Below are 16,185 nucleotides of genomic sequence, written 5' to 3'. Positions count from 1 at the left end.
TGATAGAGTCAGTTCTCAGCTATGAAATACTATTTTTCAGCAGAGCCGCTACCATTAGCTATGGATTTTTGCCAGCAATGAACAAGAGCCTGCATGCCGCACTGGTAAAAATCTGTGCCAGTGGAGGTGATCACACTGTCCATCTTTCATTGGCCCAAACAGATGAAAGTCAGAAGGTACCAAATCCAGACTATACTGCAGGTGTGGTAGGACAGTCCGGCCAAGATTGGCAATGTGCTCCACAGTTCTCAATGGGGCCTGGCATTATCATGTTGCAAGAGGAAGGTTGCCATCTTCTTTGGTCTGACTCTGGAAGTTCAAGCCTTCAGCTCAGTCAGCACTGAGATGTAGCAGTCGGAATTCATAGTTTGTCTGGCTTCTGGGAAATCCAGAGAGATCACCCCTCTCCTATCCCAAAAGTCAGTGCACATCACTCTACGCTCTGAGGTCTGCATCTAAAACTTTTTCTTCAGTGGGGAATGCATATGTTGTCAGTTATTTTGTCTCTGGCTCGTGATTGTGGCACTATGTCTCATTACTGGTAAAGATGCTGTCCAGGAAACTGTCACCTTCAGCCTCGTGTTGATTTAATAGGTCCTGACATACTTGCTTACAGTGTTCATTCTATTCTTGTGTGAGCATTCATGGAACCCACCTGGCAAAAATTTTGTGATATTTCAATATGGTCACTATCATTTCCAATGCCTTGAAGCCAGTATTCACCTCCATACAAGGTTCCTTGCTTGTAGTCTTCCCATTCATGTGGATGAACTGATTGAAATGATGTTCATTTGGCAGTGTGACAGCTGTGCATGATCATCTGAAACATAGCTTGTCTTTCACACTGCTGTCACCACAGCTGAAATGCACCACCCACTGCCTCACTGTGCTCATGTCCGCTCTTTGGTCTCCATAAACATTCAGCAAGCGTCAATGAATGTCATTGGGTGCTGCTTTTTTCCACATGGAGGAATTCAGTCACACACTTCATATGCTTCATCTGCACTTCCATGTCAGATGCCATTCTGTCAGACTGCCCCTCGGCTGCCAACTGCTGCACAGCAACCGCATGTAATGAAATGTTGGTGGGAAGGTTCAGTTTCTACAGCCATACCATCAACATCCACCTCTGATGTTGTGGGTCTACATATTAAAATGGGTGGCATTACTTTTGGAGCAGTGCTTGTTGTACCTTAGATTTAGCATCTTCTTGGATCTTAGTATTTTCTAATGATGTGTGCAGGGAGAAGTTGCATGGATTGGGATTACTATTTGTTTTGGCCTGAACCTTTGCTCTTTTAAGTTGCACATTGACAACACCTTATGGGTAGAAGAGTGTTGTTCAGGAGCATATAGGCATTTCACGTGTTGAGATTTACACCTTTCAGAACTCATAAGACATCATTAAAAAGATTAACACAGCTATAGAATAAAGGTTTAACTATCTTTTTTTCTCTGCAAAGTTTCTGGAGTTATCTGCATAAGAATATTAGCGGATTTATGTACTTTAGAAAGTAAATGGCAAAACTTCCTTTTTAAAAATAAAGAATACAGTCCGGATTTTGTGCTATCTGAAGTATAATACAGTCATTAACGATAGCTCCAGGTAGCTGTCACACATGCTCTTGCCCTGTCCTTTTTTCATCTGATGTATCTGTAACTCTACAAAGAATGATGGTATAGTCTTTCTCCAGCAGAAAAACAATCACGCTCCATTCGGTCTGATATGTTGCCTGCGACTGCTCATTGCTCAGCAGCTCAGTGAAAAGTGAAAAATTCCCTCAAAGCACTTTATTCACACAGTAATACTTGAGAGGAAATTCCCTCCTAACCACAACTAATGATCAGACTGTGTGTTGAAGCATGAGCAGTAATAGCTTCTGCAGCGGTAACTTAGATGGTGCCATGACCAGTGTGATTTCTAATTCTTTTTTAATTTTGCTAAATTATCTTCTAGCTTTCCTACACTGAATTTTTTTCTGTGTTTAACTGTTTGGTGTATGAAGCATTTAGTTCCTTTTAACTTTCTCTAAACTTGTTCATCTTTTTGTACGTGCTCTTTTCTTACTATGGGAAAGATCAGCAAGATCGCTTCTTTTTTAAAATCTCCTTCATAAAATGACCCGTCACTTTTTTTTGTTTGTTTGTTTGTTGTTTTCCTGTCTATTTCTTTTTTTTCCGGAATAGATTAAGCTTAGATTTTAATCATTCCTTAAATGGGAAAGGTCTGACAGCGCTGCTAATGATTTCTCATCCCTTGCAATAAATTTTCTACCACCATTGTTGGTGATTGGTGTTCTTTTCACTTAAGGCAATGTGAGAAAAATTGAACTTCAGACATAATAGTGCCCAAACTTTGATAGCATTTGATTAAATCAGAGATGGACTAAAACCCAAAGCAAGTGAAGAGGCTTTGTACATCTGTATCAAGAAATAAATGTAAAGCTACCTTAGCTATCTTAAAATTTAAAGCGCTTGTGAAAATGCACAAGTGATAAATGGTACGAATACAAAAGGTTACAATTCATTTTCCCTCCAGTAAACATTTGTAGCTTAAGATAATGCCCGTGGAGATTTCCTAAGGCCATTGCCTTAGAGAGAATACAGTTAATTTAATGCATATGCATACAAAATCTTTGTGTGAACCAAGACCAAAAGAAGTCATCAATGCTAAATGCTTTACGACTTCTAATGTTGAAATAAAGCTGTTAATTGCTTCAAATATATAAAACACAAGATATTTGTTATGCATATTTTCTTTGTTTCATGCAGGTTTTGTCTAGCCAATACAGACTTCCTTAATTACACCACGGTCTTTAGAATGAAGTAGATACTGCACTTCTGGGCTCAGACAGTTCTGTTTTTAATGAGAACTATTCTTGTTTCCTTAACAGATATATTTTCTCACTAATAGATCTGTGTATACTTAAGGCATAAATAATTAACACTAAAAATTAAATAACTTCAGACATCACATCTTATCTGTTTATTCTGTAATCTCACAATAATTTTATCTAATATCCACTATTCCAATTAGTACAAACAGCTGAAATCTCAGCTGGAATAAACTGGCATCATTCCTGCTGAAAATTTTACCCCAGACTTTTTAATTAGACTTTGTTCAGTTTTACTAAGTGTTGAAGATTTTTTTGTTTCAGTTGGTTGGTTGGTTTGGTTTTTCTCCTTTGTACTTTATCTTACATGAAAGCAGAAGCAGGAGGCAATGTGTTACTATATATTTCTAACTGCCTGTGAGGCACCTTCAGGATGCTAATTCACATAACTATTTTTAAGGCTGCTTCATTCTGTACTTAAAACACAGTTATTCTAGCTTCACCATAGAAATCACATTGTTCCATATTCTTTAAGTGCCTGAAAAGAAGCCTGTTACATTTTGCTCTCTAGCAGATTCACAATGTAGAATCAGAATCCTGGTTCTAAATACATTAGCTGATAAATCATTTAGCCTCTCACTTTCTTGAGTAAGATCTTAGAAATTGGTATCCGTGAGTTGTTCAGATTCTGCCTGCAGAGATGATTTACACTATTGCAAGATATGTCTCTTTTTTATTATTTTATTTTGCGTGGTTAATTTTCTGTGTTATTCAGCATGGGAGGAGAAAACAGTTGTTTGGTTTTTGCTGTTTTGCAAATCCATCAAAGGCAACAAATAGAACAAATTATGTGCAGTGTGTTTTTCAGAATCCCTCTTTTTTTTTCCATAGCAATTTCAGTTCAGGTGAATTAATTGGAATAGGAATTGATTTCTTAAGTAGGAAAGTGTATTGTTTAACTGTCCTGAATTTAAGGATCGAATGTACCAACAATGAGATTTCATGTTCATATTGGAGATATGAAAATAGAGCTCTGATTTGTAAATTGTTTGTAGGATGTTCCATCTGGACAAGGCCTAGAAAAACAGCCTTTGTATGGATTGAAACATTTTGCAACTTTAAGATGAATTAGATTTTCAGAAATTCTCAAGGTCTGGAATCTTCATCATACAGTCTTTGTAATGCAGATTAGATAAAGTGGTGAAGTAGTAGAAATAACTGTAAGACACAACATTATACTAGCAGAAGGAATGGCCTCATTATCTTTCATGAGTATTTTTGTCTCTAACTTATACATTTTTTCCCTAAATAACAGTGTTAGCACTTCATAGGCCAGTGCCTGAAATTCCTTGGCAAATGGACTATTGTTGAGCCAGCCACAACAATGGGATCAGTGTGATCTCTCACACAGGAAAGATAGAGTATCCAAAGGCAGTTATTTAATCTATTTCTAAATATAGAATTGTCACTGCAAATATCATACATTCTGTCTTCATCCAGGGTTGCCATGTAACTTCACTGCAAGTTATCCAGGAGCTGAAAACCTGCCTACATGATGGATGCTAATTATTTTGTTTAACCTGTTTTTCCTTCTAATCCTATTAGAACTTGTTTGTAATTAAGCTAATTATATTCATGTTCAGAAGTTAATTTAGAAATGGATAGTCCATTTGGTTACTCAAATGGGGTTATTTTCTCACTCACCTGCTGATTCCTTAGTCATTGCTAGAGCTAGCACCCTGCTCCCATTTTGCAACACCCTGTGTCATATCACTGATCAGCATCTGGAAACACTGCTCTTTGCAAGTATGCAAGTATGCTTATGCAAGTAGGCCTGTACAAATATGCAGAATGGCACCCTGCTTTACATGCATTACTGAGCCATTGTGCATTGGTACAAGCGTCACCCTTAGATAGCAAATGTCACAGGCTGTCATCACACAACCTGGTTCAAATGGCCCATGTCTGTAGTCCAGAAATGCCCTAGAAAGTCTGCCCCATCAAAAGCTTCATCTGGGCCATAGTGACAGAGCTCCTTAACACAGATTTCCAGGCATGTTCCTTCCAGTGTCTCTAGGTACAGTTATAAACTTAGATGCTATGAGTCAGATACAGCCTGCAACCTCCTTCTGCATGTTCCTTTGGAGAATGGGGAGTATAGACAAAATAAAAAGGGAGGGAAAAGAGAGACCAGACTGTTTTGACTTATTGGATAACAGTAAGAGGTGTGCTAATGCAAAGCACACAGAAGTTCCTATTTCTGTTCCAAGAGATGTTCAACTTGCCAAGGGATTTCTGGCCCTGAACGTCGGCAAGGGAGTCCTATTGGCCTTGATAAGCACAAAATTCTTCACCGAGCTGCCTTTTAGTAAATAAAAGCCTCTTTTATTCCTTTGACATTCTGTGTGGGATTCCTAACAACAGTTTTAGATTTAAATAAGTCGAATTAATACCAAGATCTAAAAGGATGAGAAGAATAAAATGAGATTATACCAAAATAAGCAGCATTCATAATGTATGTAGGCTTTTCTAGTTGGTCCACAGATTAATTGTGGTAAAGGAACAAAGGGAAAGATTCAAGCATAGGATTCAGATGCATCTGACCTAAAATAACCCTGGTGCGTGTCTAACTTGAAGATTTTGGTACTGCTCATATTCAGACCCTTCTCTTGAAAATGAAGATGCCTTTGAGATTTGTTTTCCTCCCAGCATCAAAATGCCACCAGATGACCAGACAGTGCAGTGCCTGTTCAGTAACACTCCCTCCCCTCTCTGTCACCTGTGCATCCACAAGGCTGGTGGATCCCATTGGACCAAATGGTTCTCTTGCAGAGTAATCTACATTTGGTACCTGTGACTGTAGGATGTCTAACACTATACAAAGCATGGTCATGGGAAATGCATTCACACACAATTGCTTTGGGATGTTTGTTTGGGGTGTTTAAGGGCTGTATGTCACCCCTTTGCTAAAAGCTGGTAATCAATGGGAAGAAGACAGAAATCCTGTAGAAAACTGCTTCTTTTTTCTTTAAAACATATGAATTCTAAACATACCAGAATTTATATAAAATATCTATTCCTCCTTCAGTAAATCTTGTAAACATATATATATATATATATATCCTCAGAGTTTTGCTGAAAATATAGTTATCAACCTATGGATGTATACCTGTTACATTATGAATCTTCGCACTTTGGTTGTTTCACAGCATTTTGAGATCAAAGTGCTGTAATTTCTTCATGCACAGTGATCTTCCACGAGCTGAATGCATATTGTTCTGTTTTCTGAAATTTTTATTGAGCCATGTACCATGCAGCGTCTTCCAAATCAAGTTCTTAGTTCCTATAACTTTTTTATTAATTTTTTTTATTAATAACAACTGTTTCTCTATTGAATTCATTGTTTTGAATTCATTGTTATGAACAGATACTTTACTAATGTATCCATGCTTTTAATTTTGAGATGCATTCAAGCATCAAAGCAAAGTGTGTTATTTCAGAACTTTAATTGTTCCAGCGCGCTGGCATTTCTAATAGGTGCATGTTCTTCCCTAATTAAAGACAGCTCTTCAAGATCAGTACACAGTGCCTCGTTGATCCATGATTGCTTCAGCTAACTCCCAGTCAGCCACTGAAGTTTATAGAAACCCTGCTAAAAACAGCAGACGGAAAAAAAACCCTTTACTCTTCAGACAAGAATGATTTCCCTTGGCAAGATCCAGGGATGAATCACTGCCAGTGCTTCCCTTTAAGAGTCATGTTAGTATAATCGGGCCAGATAATACTCTTTATTTCTGGAACATCTTTTTCTGAAGCAGCCTCATATTTCACACAGATCTGTGGTAGGTAGCCTGACAGCAATCAAATGCAAGTCTAAAGAGGGATGAATTTCTCCTTCCATGTATTCAAAATGTTTTAGTAAGTGAATGTTTGATGAACTGGATTTGTAGAGCTCTTTTATTTTTGAAGATTGGTATCATTTTCCTCCAAACATCAGTTTGGACATTGGAATTGTGTCATATATGCCTTAATATTTGTGTGGCGACTTCTCCAGACACTGTATGAACTAAGAGAAGTCAGATGTGTTTCTGACAATTCTACAGAGCTCAAGTCATAACTTACAGTTTCTTTATGATAGGTCTATACAATCACATTTCCCACATTATCCAACAGCTTGCAATGTTTAGCAAACTTATTTTCCAAATATCCAGTGTGACAGGGAAGCATTATCTCACTTTCATGGATGAGAAATTAAAGCATCAATGTAAGACCACTTAACTTTCTTAGAGGCCTTATAACAACTTGCAAACCATGAAGACCATGGAGCACTCTAGAATTTCACATCTTGTAAGTAGCATGATATGTTAGCTTCCTTGTTTCCCTGCCGTAACAGAAACGCTAAGTCACAGCTTGAACCAGTGATTGAGCACATGGTAGGAAAGCAGGGCCAACTCAGGGGAGCTCAGGTGCATCCAATACATCTGAGTGTCCAGAAGGGGTGAAGCCAGGATCCACCCCTTACCAGACTTAACTTAAAGGTTGGCAGTGGAGGTAAGGGTATCTTGTTGGAGATTCCTACCTATCTGAGGTCTTTAAGAGGAAAGCAGGTGTTTTTGTTTGTTTGTTTGTTTGTTTTCCTTCCCTTTGTTTCTGTGTTCTCATCTGCTGCATTTGGGCTTGTCTTTGTTTGGTGCAGCCGAAGACTTTCTTGCCCCCCTATTATCACTTTACTTTCTATCACTTTATGGTGTTACACCTGCCCAGCCACATACCCAGGCTATACAACAGAACAAGAACATCTCCTGCACCTATTCTGGTTTCTTCCAGGAGAAAGCCTTAGGTGTATAGCTAGAAAGGTACCCAAGGACTTGGATGACTGAGAAACCACAGCTATGGGATGTACTGGTGAACACAACTTAGTAGGAAGCTTGGTACAAAAGTGTAAGTCTCCTTTAGCCCTGCATTAGTACAGTGACCACTAGACAGGTGTAGCTGTGTAAAATCAAAAACTTTTGGCAAATGTGGACTTTAAAGTTATACTGTCTCTAAGCTATTGTATATAGCCCAGTTTGCTATTGTTTCTCTAAATGTGGATGTCATTACTGTGACTGTTGATACCTGGTGAGACTGTGTCTCGAGTTCTTATGCATCTGCCCTTTACTCCCTTACTCCTTATGTTAAGACTGGAAGGACTGTCCTGGGTTTTAACTGAAAATGAGAAATGATACAACAAAGTCAATCTTTATTTCTTCTGACTCCAATATAGTAGATCACCTTATATCTGGGAAGATTATGTCACAGGTATCTTACTGCATCTCTCATTATTTTCCTTTGGTGGGAGGAACCCTTGAAGGTCATATGGCTGTCTACTTCACTGAGCTACATCAACCATAGTTGTCAGCCTAATGAGGTACATGAGCTGGAAAGTAATTCCAGAAGGTATATCCTGATAGTTAGGCATGCTGAGGTAGCCTATATGTATTAGAATTTTTCTGTTGAGATGTGACCCGTCTAATTTGCACAACTAACTCCTGAAACAAGAAGCAGAATTCATCACACTCTGTATGATACAATTTCTGCTTGAAAACATAACTGCTAAAATGTTACCTCCTAGTAAGCATTAGATTTTTCTTGAATTTGTTCCTTTCTCCTCCAAGGATTACTTTTTCTTTACTGAAACAACTAATTTTATTTGTTCTCCTTTTCTTAGTGTTTACTGATCACTTCATCATTCTTCTGTACAGTTTTCAAAGAGCCTTGTAGACGGATAAACGTGCTATCAATTGATAGTTGGAACTGTGATTTCATTAAAGTCAGGAAGAAATTGCCCTTCTGCTTGTAGGGTGTGTAAAGCAATCCAGAGCCCTGCTACTGCTCTTTGTTCTGTCTTGAGTCATTCTGTTGTTCCAGTCTATAAGCACGTGTTGATCAGACTTCCAACTGCGAGGCCAGTTTTATTGCCACACAAACAGGGATTAGTGCCGTGCTGTACTCATTTTCACTTGTCCCCTGGTTTCTGAGCACTCTTTTTGAAGGTGAAAGGTTAGTGGAGTAATTGAATGTCCCACTTCACCTGCCTCTGCCTCCAAAGAATTACTTAGTCCGTGCATTATTATTAATGATAGCAGCAGTGCTGTTCTCTTTCTTGCTATAAGATCACTGAAGGATTCTATGATGCATTTCACTTACCTCGTTTTCCACATCAAGACACACAGCATTTTTGACATGTTCTGCTAGGAGTTGATTAAGTTTAAAAGTGGTGACATGTGGCAAACTGTGGAAACCTCCTAAGGAAAAGTGACACAAGGAATAAAAATTATTCACAAACAATTCATCTCTTCTTAATCCCTTCCTCTTGGAGTTTTAAATTCTTCTATGGCATATTTGGGATAGCAAATTTGTCTTCAGTTTTCACTGGCTGGTCTTCCTGTGACTGGATGCCACTGAAAACAATATCAGAATGTAATTAAAGGTAAAATATACTTTTCAAATTGAGTTTATTTTTGGTGCGTATCAAACTGTCGACATTTGCTCTTTAGGAAACTTGTGTTTCAGCAGACTATTTGTTTCTGTTTTTTTTTCTCTCACAATCCTAATTTTGTTTTTATTTTTTAGTTTGGCTTTTGGGATTTATTTTTTCAAGGTTGGTACAATATTAAAAACAAACCAAAGAAAAGAATGGATTGAAAGATCTTGGCTTGCGCTGCAAACCAGTGTGCGAATATATACTGTCCTGCACTGTTGTTGACACTGAAATCACCAAACAAACTGTAGTTATTGAAAATATGTAGAATTGGCTACATGGAAATGAAAACAAGTTTATATCTTGCTGTACAAAGACGATTCCAAGGCAGCTACACTATAGATGGCATAGAGAGCATCTGATATATACATACATACATACATATATACATACATACATACATACACACATACATACATATATATATATAAAAAATAAATTATTATTTAATATAAAAATATATATTATTTTTTTCCTTAAGAGGCTTTGAAAAAGCTAGCACTCCTAATTATTGAGTCAAAAAACAGTACAACAGAATACTGGTAAAGAGAGGTAGCTCTACATAAAAAACAATCAGGGTTCTATACATCAAAAACTCTTCTAAATAGGTAGCACAAGTCCAAATTGCTTTAAATAAATAAACAAGTAAAGATTGCTTTGTTTGTTTTCTTCTGCATTTCACACAGCTGGCTCAAAGAAAGGAAAGCAGATTTTGTTTTTGGTGACTGATGTTTCAGTGCAAGTAGTTTCATAGGGCGTCTCAATGGGATACCTCTTATAGCTATGTTAAAGGAGTGCTATATAGCTCAGGAGACAGACTAAGTCCTTTCGAGTTACATCTGACCTTTAGCAATTCTTCCAGTTTAATTCTGCTTCATCAGCTGGAGGCCAGTTCTTCAGAATTCCCCCGATACAGAGCTGAACCTGTACCTGGACCTACATATATATATATGTATATGTTGTAAATATTTGGCTGAAGAAACTGTGAGATTTTTATAGGGTTGTGGTTTTTAGTTTTTAAGGTGCCCCAGAAATCTTTCTGAGAACTCATTTATGGTGGTGTAATAACTGGTTCCATCAGCTGTTTTCCATTAAAACTGTAAAATACTGCAATCGAAATATTATTCTATTTTATAAGTGCTTGTAAATATATATAATGCATACAAACACCCATAATGTGCATTTTAATACTAAATGTGTGTCTCTTTAACCACACTGGTACTAACGATTGGAATTTCTTTGCATATTGTGTGGCTGATGGAGAAGAGACATTGAAATCAAGCTGTTAAATACACTATCATCTCCTCTTTTTTATTTCACTAGAGTATGTTTGCTGTATTTTTAAAAGAGCATTGAAAAGCCCAGGAGATGAGTTCTGCTCTGAAATTGCTATTTGCTGACATAGAAATAGCTGTAAAAATACAAGCAGGGAAAAATACAGTATAGCAATATATTTTCATTTATTTTGGAGGAAAGTAGTTTTATAGAAGAATTATAGTCTGTCTTTTGAATGATAAAGCAGTATAACTAGCATTAAACACAGTTGAAATTTTGTAATGACCAAACCTCGGCACATCCAAATCCCCTAAAGCATTAACTCCCCAGAATTGGGCTGTAAATTTGATTAGCTTTACAACAGATATGAGACACAAATGTTCTTCCTTATACAGTCACATTAAGTGGCTGCAAAAGAAGATGACAAGTCATTACAGAGCAGCCTATCCAACATTTAAGTGAGGCAGAAACTCCAACTCACCCAGCTCTCCACACTGCGTGCAGCACACAGTCATTCTTTGTTATTCCATCTTCCCAAATCTCTGGCACCCTGAGGGCTGGTATGTCTCTGCTTGGCCACAGGACAGGGTATCACACCAAGGACACAGCAGGTTTCAAGCCAGGCATGGTGCATCTGGTGACCTGAGAGATCCCAGTGTATGAGCATCCTGCCATGCTAGCTGTAGCTCATGGTTTGATTGAGTTCATTTCTGTAAGGGCCTGAGTTTCTGAGTGTGGCATTTCCAGAGGTTGTGTTTGGTGTTCTCTGTAACAAAGTTTTGCCCCAGTTTTGCCTTGATTTCTGTATATTTGAAAGTTAGTTTGTGCTGTTACTAATCTATTGTGGCTCTGTTTTCATTTATTTCATTAGGTCATCCTGGTCGTGTATTTTTTGCATAACTTTATATTCCAAACCCTGATTTTCACTGACATTTGGACAAAGCCCCATTTGGAGTAGATTTCTGAAGTGGTCCCTGGTTCACCGATGAATCACACTACTTCCAAACAAATAAAAAGCTAGAGTGGCTTACTAATTATGGAAACAAATTTCTAACAATGAGAATAAAACAGATATATACAAATGGGAAATAAGGAACAGTTTTATAGTAATGAGAAACATGGGGAAAGCAGTTCTACGAATCCAGATTATTCCTTCTTCAATTATTTATGCAGCGGTTGTTTTATAAATATGCATTTTGTTGTGCTGATGGATATTTTGCAGTATTCCTCATACTCTGCAGCCCAGCTAAGAACTGGCCTGTGCTCAACCATTTCTTACTTTGAGGGGACAGTTTTGGGGTTTCTCTTATCAAGTATTTTGAACACAATGGCCAGAGCCCATGCACATTGAGGATGAAGTATTTGAAATTATTTTATTTCAGTTCATTCAGTTTGTCTGATAATCTCAATTTTATGACCTGTCCACATGAGCTCTGTAAGGATGCCAACTCATGACTCATTGAGAGTTACAAGAAGTGTCTGTCTCCTTGGGCCTGCCATATAGCTGCTTCCTCCAGCAAGGACTACATGGCTGGGGTCTGAAGGTGTGCAGCTTCATGCAGGAATACACTTGTGTCTTCACTTCAGCAATATGTAGGACATCAGCAGCAGTATGTGGATCTGGGAATTCTTTCCACAGGAGAAAGCCCACCTTACTGGGCTTCAGCTGATTTCACCACTTTCATGTCAGGAACTGCTCTCATGGATTCATCCACTTCAAAAGAAATTATTTGACCTCCTGGTGACTGGGAGGAGGTGAAGGAAGAAGCCTACACCTTCCAAACTCTTCCAGATATATGTTATTGAAATATATCCTTATGCCCAAAGGGAAACATAGATAGAAACCCACACAGGCAATCTAATGCTAGGGATGATTATGTAATACTCAATACCCTTTCATTTATCAGGGAATTGGTTTTCAGCTCTGACCATGAAAGACACTTTTCTGTAAACACACATCCTGCACATGAAAAGATGTTCGGACTTGAACAGAGTAAATCTGTATTACACCACATTGCTTTTCAATGCAGCAACATCAAGTTTTGTGAGGACCTTAGCTGCAGCCATTTAAACATGTGCTAAGTGGAAGGAATTCTTTACTCAGAGGGCTGTGAGGCAGTAGCACAGGCTGTGCAGAGAAGCTGTGGATGCCTCATCTTTGGAGGCTTTCAAGGCCAGGCTGGATGGAATCCTGAGCTGGTGAGTGGCTACTCTGCCCGTGGCAGATGGCAATGTCATGATACTCTTCTAAGCAGTCACCACCACCTGCCTCAGAGGTCAAAGCCCACCTTTACCAACAGCAATTGCTCAATGACTCCCTTTCTTTCTCCATAGTTGCATGGAAGTGTTTCTTGGACCAATACTGTCAAATTCAGCCTTGATCCACTGTAACCAGTTCCCTCCAACTACTCCCTAAATTTTTGTCAAGACACTCATTACTCAAGTTGCTCGTTTATCCTACAGTTTGCCTCAAAACTCATTCCAACTGTGAACAACTTTGCACTCCTTAAACACCAGGAGACTGTCAGAATCCTACTTGTTCTGAACAAAATCCTTCCAGTAATCCCTTGTGATTCTTCTCCTTGGCTGTGGAGCCAAAGGTGATATACTTTCTATTCTGAACATTTTTAAATGGATCTTAGCTCAGCTGTACCTCTTTGACACTTACGCATGTAAAAATAGCAAAGTCTGAGCCTCAGTGACCTCCTCTGGATATATTAAGTTATTGAAGTTAAACATATGCATTAAGTACTTGCAGACTGAGACTATGGGGTCTTAGTATGCCACAGCTGCAGTGGTAACTTGCCTTACTAATTCAGAAGATGCAAACTTAGTATTCAAATCATGGGCTCTTCCTGAAAGTGCCCATTCAAAGCAAAGTATTTTTTCATTAGTTATTATCTGCTAATATTCAGTGATGTTGGCAGCAAGTCATTCAATTGATTTGTCTAAAGCAATGTACTTATCCTATCATAAATGCTTATCATCAACAAACAAATAAAAACCTCGGATTGACTTTGCTCTACCGACAGCATGACATCTCTCCCTGGGAATCCTTGTGGTTAATAATGCTGTGCAAACACAACACTGGGGTTATGACTGTACTGGGGGAAGCTGACATTCATATTGTTCAATGGCACCATCTTCAGTCAACTGTGGAGCTCATTATTAACTAGCCCTAATAAGAAGTCACGTGCATGTAGCCTAAGTCAGGAAAGAAATGGATGCAAGTGTCACAGAACTGACATGGCATAGTCAGGAAATTTACTGTTACTGGAGGACTACCAAGAGCATGGGTCCTCCAAAGAGGAGAATCTCAGTACTGAAAGGAGAAAAACCTTGATTACTCAGGGAAAGTCTTTTCTTGGTTTGTTTTTCTTAGAGGGCTAGATGGCTTTATTTAATAACCTAGAAAGTAATTTGTAGGTCCAGATTAACAAGAACAGATTTTTTCTGGTTATTTCTTCTTTTTGGAAATACAAAAGTAGCTTAGAAGACAGAATCATGAAACATTCTGGACACACGAATGCTCAACAAGATCTCACAAATTGAATGCCAGTTCCCAAAGTTTGGAATTAACTTCTACTGCTCTGAAAATAGTATTCGTTACCCTCATTTCTGACCTTTATTTATGCTTGAAAAGTTTTTAAAATACAGTTGGGGAAAAAAAGAAAGCAAAATGAAAACGACAAACTGTTCATAGATTTGGAGCCCATCCTCCTTTTAGGTAGCAATATGGGTATCTGTGGAAGTTTAATACTGTAAATAAATGGCTTTTAGTGTTTTTATTCTTGTCATCTGAAATTCTTCTTGCTATTTTTCACTCTTAGCCAAACTAAAATGATTGGAACATTTGCTCACGAGGCATAATTTTAGAAAATGATTCAAGTCATATGTTTACCAGAAACTTGCAACTAATTGCCCCACTAGCTCCTCCCTGTGCTCTTGCTCGTTTCCTCCTGTGTGCATGCATGCTTTCAAAATGAGAATAATATATATAGACATCTTGTTCTTACATTTAAAACTAAGAGGACAGAATAAATCTGCATCTGAGGACAGTCTTTTCTTCCTTCCAAGGCTGACAAGCATTTCACGGTTTGTGTTTCCTTTTCAGCTGACCCCCTGGTTGGAAGCATTGCCACTCAGTATATGACTAACAGAGCAGAGCATGACAGAATGGCCAGACAGTGGACCAAGCGATACGCCACATAGGAACCTCCTCTAGGATTTGCTGGACCTGTGCAAGCACATTCACTAAGTGCTTCAATAGCCCTTCCCTTCATTCTTATTTTTTATTAAATTTCGAACCATTTCTTTTATTGTTCTGTTTTTATTTTTATTTGTTCGGGGGTTTTTTGTTCTGTTAACTTGAAAGCTGTTTCCCTCTAATGTAGACAGGGAATTTTGGTTATCAGTGCAAAGAATGTTGGATCTGTAATAGTATAGAGCTTTGTCACGAAGCTTTGTATTAATGTGTTTTGTTTTTTTTTCTTTCATGTGTTTTTTGGGAAAACAAACAAATTCAGAATTATATCTCGTTTCTACTTAAATGTAGTGTTTAGGGTTATTTTTTTGTACTGAAGTCTTTAATGGTGGGTGCATGCTACTGGGAACAAGTTTTGTATAAAAGCTTCAAATCAAGAATCACTGTGCATTACTAAGACTGTGTTTATCACTAGCCTTCTGTTTCCCACACAAAAGGCTATTGCATTGAACAAATTAATATGTATTTTGATTTACTTAAAAGAAAAGTGCTTGTAAATTTCTTAGGGACCTGCCACTTTTGACTGTGGATCAGTTGATGTACACTTGTATTATTAAAGCACTCAATAAAACACTGTGGCTGATAAATGCACTTCTTGCAAGACGGTGCTTTCGCATTTGTGCAGCAGTGTAGACTGCGCAGTCCTCACACAATATGACTGCAGGTTAAGCAATTATTTTTAGACCTAAACTATTCATTTGTTCTTAATAGCATCTTTCTTAACTTAGGATTCTTCACTGTGTGCATCTTTCATATACAAACATCTTCTAAATTTAAAGGCCATTCTTTCACATGCTCAGCCCAGCTATTCTGAAGCCTTGTGCTGTATCTTTTGTAGTATAGCTTCACTGTATCCATCTTCTTACTTTTTTAATGATTGGCTATAAAAATAGCCTTGCAATGAAAGCAGAATATTGATGATGATTTTATACAGCGGGCTTCGTTTTGCCTTTTTCCAAGCTCTTTAATTGTAAAAGCAACTGTTATTTGAAAAATAAATGAAGGTTTTCAATGGGAAAATTGAGCCCATTGCACCAATCATTCCCAGCACGTTCAAGGCAAGGGTATTTCTATTCAGATTTGACCTTCAGGCTAATTTTAGATATGCAGCCATAGAAGGAAAACTTCTCCTTGGCTGAGGAAATGCGTGGGTGTTGTGATTTAGAAAATATATACTGTGATGCTGATATCTAAATGTTCTTTGTGTTGCAATGGCATCCTGGAAAATCCCTGTCTCATATAATTAAATGTTACAGATGCCATATACAATCCTTGGCTGCCCTCTCTTT

The 16,185-nt window shown here is 38.0% G+C and overlaps 1 protein-coding gene across 3 annotated transcripts in view; it reads left to right on the top strand.

Moving 5' to 3' along the window:
* Positions 1 to 15,487, top strand: part of LOC107309305 (ubiquitin-conjugating enzyme E2 E2) — a 208,536-nt gene extending 193,049 nt beyond the window's left edge. For all 3 annotated transcript variants that reach the window (XR_014942960.1, XM_015853994.3, XM_015853993.3), the window contains one exon: positions 14,747 to 15,487. Coding sequence is in view for 2 of the 3 variants with exons in the window: in XM_015853994.3 (XP_015709480.1) it covers positions 14,747 to 14,844 (98 nt within the window). In the remaining variant the exon portion in view is untranslated. The remainder of the gene's footprint in view (positions 1 to 14,746) is intronic.
* The last annotated feature ends 698 nt before the right edge of the window (positions 15,488 to 16,185 follow it).

This window comes from Coturnix japonica, chromosome 2 (assembly GCF_054131305.1).
Source record: "Coturnix japonica strain WE chromosome 2, WE-NBRP24, whole genome shotgun sequence".
Taxonomy (NCBI): Eukaryota; Metazoa; Chordata; class Aves; order Galliformes; family Phasianidae; genus Coturnix; species Coturnix japonica.
This window is presented reverse-complemented; position numbering and strand designations above follow the sequence as displayed.